Raw genomic sequence first — 7,502 nt, forward strand, 5'->3', positions numbered from 1 at the left:
CGCCTGCGCCCGCCTCAGCGTGGGAGGGGGGTGTGTCACGTGGCCGCCTCAAGATGGCGGCGCCCGGCGCGACCTTCCGCCTGCTGCTGCCGTTCCGCCCGGTTGCCGCCGCCGTTCGGTCCTACGGCGTGCGGGCCTCCGGTACCGGCGAGCTGGTCACGCACACGGGGCAGGTGAGAGCGTGGGGCCGCGGTGGGAGGAGGGAAGGCCCGGGGGTCGGTGCTGCCCGGGGAGGGTGGAAGCGTCCGGGCCGCCTCAACCGCCGTGCCGGGGCCTGCGGGGAAACCGCTGCCGGGGCTGCGAGCGGCACGCTGGTGTACCGCTTCGTTTGCGAGGCGGTGTGGAAATGAACGCTGTTGCGTGGTACGTAGGCGCAAAGGTACGTGCGATGTCGAAAAAAGAGGCTTGTTAATTAGGAAGAGGGTCGTTAGGCGTGACCAGGCGTTGTGGTCTGAACCCGGGGTCTGACACAGCTGAGGAGCTGGCAGGTAGGAGGTGTCCTTGTGTCAGTGCCTCGTGAATCCATTTTCCCTGTTCTTTCGTGTAAAAAAAGCGAGCGTGCGAGCTGGGGAGGCTTGTGTAGTATCTTGTGGAGGTGGGAGAGAGGGAGATGTGGTGGAAGGTCCTCGCTGTGGTTACTTGACTCGAACGTAAAAAAAAAAATATGGAACTTGAATTTCCTAGTTTAGTTCACCTTCCAGATGGCAGTGTGGGATCGAGGAACAGCATTGTAAGTAATAAATCTTGTGTTCGTCTCTATGGTCAGAGCTAAGGCTTCTGTTTACTGGATTAATACTCCCCCTCCTTCTTTTCTATTTTCCAACCTAAAATTTATTTTCCTGGGTGAGAGAAACAGAAACTACTTTTTCTGTGCAGTACATACTTGTAAGATGATGACAATACTTGAAACCGAGGAAACTATTTAAACCATTTAGTCTTGACAGTGCTGTAAGCCTTTGTGTTGTTTATGGTCATTGCTTTTTAAATAAGACCAAGTTTATTTTATATTTTAGGTATATGAAGAAAAGGATTATAGAAGAGTTAGGTTCGTTGGACGTCAAAAGGAGGTAACTCATTCTACTTTTACTCACGGGAGAGGGGGTGGTTTCTGGGGTTTTTTAATACCTGATATTGATGTCCTCAACTTGATTGTCATTAAAAAAAACAACCAACAAACCAACCAAACCCCCAAAACCAACCAAACTGGTTTTGATTTTGGGTTTTGGTGTGTTTTTCACTACGGTGAAAAGTCTTCTTTTAGGACAGCTTATAGTAGCTTCTGTGTACCTCCCTACTTTTGGCAAATTTGGAAAAATTCAAGACTTGTCCTATGCTTCTTAAGTGCTTACTTACATTTAGGCTGTGAAAGTTGTAGATATTTGAGCATCTTAAACTTGGACCACTTTTTGTTTTAAGCATGTGTTTTAAGAAAATTTAAGCATGTTTTTAGTGCCATTTGAGTTCAGAAAAATCACATAATTAAATGGTCTGCTGAACTGTGCATCTATATATCTGTTTAAATGTGTGTTTTGAAGCTTAATTTGCTTCTGCTTAGTTAAAATCTTGATCTTTACGCAAACTGAGTTTTTAATGAGGCCACTTCATTTCCAGACCCTGGGAAGCTTTTGCTGAAACAGTTATGTGACAAATAAAACTAAAATTTAAAGTGTTCTGAAATAACAAAGCCTCAAAGGCAAAGTCTAGTAACACTAGCATCAGCCAAGTGTGCTACTGTGAAGTTATTTTGTGGGCCTGTTGCTGCTGCTGCTTATCAATAGAGTGGGTCTGTGAAATTGTAAGTCCTTTAGCGCTGAATTCTCTCTAATGATCGAGCAGCACAGCTTCATGAGGGGTCTGCTGGCCTTTTGGAGAGAAGCAGAGATTGTTTCAGCTAAATTGTCTTCCTTAATGCCTGAGTGTCTGATTAGTGTGTTAGTGTTAATGCTATAAATGTGTATGTATAGTAGAGGCCTTAAATGTATGGTGCGGTAGACTTCTAATGTAGTTGTGTGTAATTATTCCCTTCCTAAATTAATCTGAACTAATTATGCTGATTTCTGAATTTCCACATTGAGTTTACCTGACTGTATCACAGATGCAATTTAATTCATGCTGTGTGGCAAAAATGGGGATTCTACATGGGAAATAGTTAAATGAAAATGTCACTTAAAATGCTGAAGTAGTTTACTTCTGGGAGGATAGTGGCAAAGTAGGTCTTTCCTAAATGCAATGCCTGTTTCTGGCTACTTCTGTAACTTTGTAGGAAATGCTCCTTAAGCCTAATTCTCCACAGGGCACTGGTCCCTCTGATGTGCCTTTGCCAGCAGCTGATTTCAGACTCTCTGTGGTGAGGAACACCCAGCGTTTTCAGTTCAACCCAGTTTCTCCTTCTCCAGCAAAAGACAAGCTTTAAGTCTGCTGAGCAAGGTTTAATGGTAGGTTTTAATTGTGAAATTGGAGCAAAACCTACATGTTAAATACTGAAATGATCCTCATCTGTGCTTATTAATGGGATGTCTCTCTAGGGGCTTTGCCATTATTCCCCAATGTGCTTCAGCTGCTAGTATTAGGGTTTCACAGCTGTGTCTGTAGTCTGAGTGTTGTCTTGTTTCTGAAGCTAAAGCTAGCCTGCAAAGTGGGTGACTGTACATTCTCAGTTGCTTCTTCTCTTCACCTTCAGTACGCTCCGGGTGGTCGAGTGTGCCTTGTGATCGGCCCAGTCCAGCCGTGGCAGCTTTCTTCTCTGGGGACGCAGCCTCTGGGTGCAGGTGCCCTCGGTGAGGACGTCTGGGCCAATGCCTGGGTGCTGCAGGTGGCCTCTCCGGGTGGTGACCAGGCCCGGGGGCACAGCCCAGAGTATGTGGCTATTGTCCCCTCAGTTCTGCCAGCCTAACTGCTAATGAAATCCATGTGTTTTAGCTAAAATCACTGTTCTCTGCACTGGATGTGCAGAACCAGGGGACTGGTGCTCTCTGGCAAGGGCCTGAAGCAAGTAGCTGTGAGAAGACCGAGCATGGCAACTGGTCATCTGCTGCATCTGCTGCGGTCCAGCTAGGGTCATCCTGCCCTTGTACAGTCCCTAAGGTGCCACAGGACCTAATTCGATGCTGCCGTTCCTGCTTCGGCTCTACGCTTTCCCTTGGGCTGATGCAGCAGCTGAAGCTGCAAGGAGAACTGACCTCAGTGCTGGTCCTGTTTAAATACAACCTCCTGCCTTCCCTCTGGATCTTTGGACCTGGGTCAATTCCAAGTTTGGTTTTATCTCTCTGCCTCCCAGACCATGTATTGGCACAGACAAGTAGGTGGACAGAAGCAGCAATGGGATTGTCAAACTGGCACTATGGCCAGGAAAAAAATTGCTCATTGAATTACGCATTGGGCAAGGTGCGTTTGGATGTGCTGAGGGAAATGGTCCCTTCCCGCTAGCTACTGCTGTGCTTTAAATGAAGGGACACAATGTGACTGAAACAACTTCTTTTTTTCCTCACAGTTTTTCTCAGTCTCTGTTTTTTTTTCTGGCATGTTTTCCCTGCGAGTTCCTAGATTCTCTTGTTTAGTAGGCTGAACCACAGACAAGTCGTAGCTGTACAGTGGATGAGAGGTTCTTGCTTCCCCTCTCTCCCCACAAATACCTTTGTGGTTAAGAAATGTTGGGAATAATGGAGTTCCGCTTCTGATCTTGAAGCAGAGGGGCATCATGGTGCTATCTCCCTCCTTCTTTAGCATGAAATGAAGGATGCACCATTTTGAGCATTATTAAAAGCAGCAGTAAAAATCCTTGCAGGTTGGCAAAGATTACATATGACTTGCAGACACAGGCCCCAGGCAGTGAAGTTCTTGATGTTGCTAATTTGCTTCAATACCAAAAGTTAATTTTTTTGTTAACTTTATTTAGCTATCATCTTCTTTGCCAACAACTGCATTTTCTTTATCCAAAACTGACTTTTCCACTGCTGTACCAAAAATGCAAATTTTGGGGAGACTTAGTTGGAGGCTTGGTGAAAGGCCCTAAGTTGTATACTAGAACTGTATAAAAATACCATTGTAGTTCTCGGGGATTAATTTAATTAACACTTAGGTATCTTGTTCCTAAGAATTTAATCTTTGTTCAAATACCAGCATGCTTATGAACCTTATACGCAGAGCAGTGTATCGATAGTGCCTTCTTTGGGTGTGCATATTATTTTATGTTCTTGCGTGATAACATTGCCTTTGAAAAAGCTGGTCCCTCCTGGAGCAGGTTTGTCTGAGGGGTAGGGATGGTTGTCTGCTCAGTGCTGGTGCAGACTGGGTTGGAAGAGGCTGGTGTGGATGAAGGAGGAAAGCGCTGTGGCTGGGTGCTGTTGGTCCTGCAGAGGCACAAGCTGCTGTGTCGCAGGCCTGTCTAGACCTGGATATGTTTGCCAGGCCACGTAGATGTGCTCTAGGAAAAAAGCCATACTTACCAGGGATGTGCATATTCAGGAAGTGTGTATGAGATGGATTTAGAGTGGCGTGGTGGCATTTAGAGGGTTTTTTGTTTTTTTTCTAATGTTGAACAATTTGTCTTTCTGATTGTTGTTACGCATCATGTTTGTGTTTTCCTGAGATTCCTATGCAGTGACAGAATAAGGTGTGTGGTGAGAGGCTCTAAATTACCAGCAGTTGTTTTAACTCACTCCTGACCTTACTTGTCCCACCATTATTTTTGAGTTTATCCGCAGTGAGTCTTTTGCAATTTTATCATGTAGTTGCTAAAGCACAATACAGAGGCCGTGTCAGTTAAATATCTTCTGTTCTTGGCTGCTTGTTCTTGCTGACCTCTCTGCTGATTCTGCTTAGGTCACTTTGTAAACCTGAGCACTGATATGGCCTGGGTATCAGGGGAAGGGGATTACTTTTGCAGAGTCAACGTACTTAGTTCGCCGATCTGGCTTATAGCACAGCCTTAAGAGTTGGTGGAGGAGGTGGGAGGAAACATATGCAGGAACTTCTCAAAGTGGCTGTAGTGGAATTGCTTGGAGAGATGGTAAACAGCACTTGCTTTCTGTTTGAGTGGGGAAGGTATCTGAAAGCTTCCTTTTTTTCTCTTACAGGTGAACAAGAATTTTGCAATTGATTTGATAGCAGAGCAGCCTGTGAGTGAAGTTGAAAGCAGAGTGATATCATGCGATGGTGGTGGTGGAGCTTTGGGACATCCTAAAGTATACATAAACTTGGTAATATATTTTGATCTGTGTATGGCATGCTTTGCTTGTTTGTAAGAGCCTCTACTTCTTGGCAGGTTAGTTTAACAAAGTAAAAGGATTAACCACCTGAGATGTTAATCTTATTTGGTGCTTAATATAAAATTAGGATTTTTATTCAGAAGAGCTGGAGCGTTTCCATTTGAAGTTACGAGGTATTTCTTGCTCTTGATTTTGATTGGTTTGATGGGGCAATCTTTTTTTTTTTGGAAAAAAAAATTAGCTACCAATTAATATGAACAAGCAGTGCCTTGTGAGCAAAAAATAATATGCCTGCTGTGTTTGGAGAAACTTACTCTAATTATTTAAATGCCACCATGTAGGTTGAGAATACATTTGCAACATTCTTAGGAATATGCAATTTATTTTGAATCCTGTGTGTTCAAGAAAAACAAAACAAAACTCTTTCAGTCTTTGGGAACCTTGGTAGTTCTGAAGATTTAAAGTTTCCATCATGGTTAGAGAATCAGTGAAGAATAAATGTCTTCTTATCTCTGTATTTACCCTGACAGCAGTGATAGTTTCCAGTGTATTCTTATTCTAGAGAGTAAGAATATTGAGGCTACTGTCATATGACCTCAGTGGAATCAACGACGACCTGTTGCTTAGGTATTGTTCTTGGGCAGACCCTGATGGCAGATGTCTTAAAATCTTTGCTTGCTCACTTAAACTTTGATGTTTGCTTAATACCCAAAAGAATGGCAGGGGAGAGCTGATGTCCTTTAGTGTCATGTTGTTGCAACTCCTAGCTATAATCACAAGCATTTCTATTTTGAACAAAGCAAGCACTTTATGATGATTCATTTGACATTATTCAAAGTCAAATGCTTGGAGGTTCTAATTTATAAAACTTAGGAAGCTTGTGTTCTTCAGTTACCTTCCGTAGCACACTGTTGATAAGTTGCATTTATGTTGATTCGTTTGACCTGTGCCACACTTCTTGAGGAATGCTTTAGTTTTTGTGAATTTTGAAACCTTTTTGTGTTAACAATCAAATTGCAAGATGTCTGTGGGTTAGTTCTTGAAAGCTAATGTCTGCAAAGAGAGAATGGTATTAGACCAGCTTGTTTCCCCTAGCCCTAATAATTGAAATCCAGGCTTTTGGGGGTGGAGGGTAGTCTGGATTTTTTTACTTCCAATCCTGTATCAAGGAAGGGGAACTATGAGTTTACTTCACTTCATGACTGCAAATAGTCATGTTGTTAAATAGCAGAAGATCCCTTAGTGTTTACGTAACTCTTGGCTATTTTCGTGTTAAGGAGGACTACAACAACAGCTCGCAGTCAGTCACACTTCTAAATTTAAAAAAAAAAAAAGTATCTTTTGGAGAGAAGAATAAAATTTTATACAGTAGTAACTGCTACTTTTCTATAAAACATTTTCTTTCAGAGTTTCCCCTAGAATCCTACTGAAATTTCCTCCTTCCTGCAACTAACTCTGTCAAGTTACATTACTGGCCAAAAATCCTTGTCTTAATATAACTTGGAAATGCCAAATCCTATTCTGTATTAAAATAATTGTGAAATTATCTTTTCAGAACATTGGAACAGATATGACTGAACTGACTTAAGATGTCCAGTTCGGTAAGAACTTTATTGCTGAAGAGATATCACTTGGCTTGACTTTAAAATTATATTGTTGAGATTAGGCCTAGTAGTTAAAAGGCTGGCAGAGGGGAAACTGCATAGGATACAGAAATCAAGCACAAACCTCGTACCATCGTTCTTACTTCCAGTGTTTCAAAGAAGATTGAACTCTGTACTTCAGCTATATTGATCTGTTTTAAGATGGCACATATAAATAGGAGAAGATTTGTAATTTCTGAAAGTTTTATAAAGTGAAACTAGCAGCTGTTGTATTTTTATATTTTTGCAGGACAAAGATACAAAGACTGGAACATGTGGCTACTGTGGACTTCAGTTTAAACAGAAACATCACTGAAAGATTATCCCTGCATGCTTGCAGATTTCTGTTCAGATGTTAACATTTAACTATAAATAAACAATATATTTAGAAACCCAAGATTACTGTTTGTGTTTATCTTAACCATGGAAAGTCCAGTCTGTACCTTTCTAAAGCCCAGCTTGTCGGGTATTTGAGAGCTGAATGGTATTACAATATCTGCTTTATACTTAATTGGTTTTCATGGAAAAAATGTCCTGCCTTGTTTGGCAAATTTCTTATAGGCTTGGAAGGGGCGTTTGGCTGCAGCATAAGTTTGGTTTGTACTGGGTAGATTTGTATTCTTTTCAACACTAAATTGGATGTAAATGTTTA

General features: G+C 42.2%; 1 protein-coding gene across 1 annotated transcript; it reads left to right on the plus strand.

The window, feature by feature from the left end:
- The first annotated feature begins 21 nt into the window (after positions 1-21).
- On the plus strand, positions 22-7,247 carry NDUFS6 (NADH:ubiquinone oxidoreductase subunit S6). Its single transcript, XM_052788285.1, has 4 exons — positions 22-173; positions 1,014-1,067; positions 5,076-5,198; positions 7,101-7,247. The coding sequence occupies exons 1-4, from the start codon at positions 54-56 to the stop codon at positions 7,164-7,166; spliced, it is 363 nt and encodes a 120-aa protein (XP_052644245.1). The 5' UTR covers positions 22-53; the 3' UTR covers positions 7,167-7,247.
- The last annotated feature ends 255 nt before the right edge of the window (positions 7,248-7,502 follow it).

The sequence above is a fragment of the Harpia harpyja genome, chromosome 5 (genome assembly GCF_026419915.1).
Source record: "Harpia harpyja isolate bHarHar1 chromosome 5, bHarHar1 primary haplotype, whole genome shotgun sequence".
NCBI classification, from domain to species: Eukaryota; Metazoa; Chordata; class Aves; order Accipitriformes; family Accipitridae; genus Harpia; species Harpia harpyja.

Coding starts and splice junctions, on each gene's coding strand:
- NDUFS6 (XM_052788285.1), top strand. CDS start 54: ATGGCGGCGCCCGGCGCGACCTTCCGCCTGCTGCTGCCGTTCCGCCCG. Junction 174..1,013: donor TGGTCACGCACACGGGGCAG/GTGAGAGCGTGG, acceptor TTTATATTTTAG/GTATATGAAGAAAAGGATTA. Junction 5,199..7,100: donor CTAAAGTATACATAAACTTG/GTAATATATTTT, acceptor ATATTTTTGCAG/GACAAAGATACAAAGACTGG.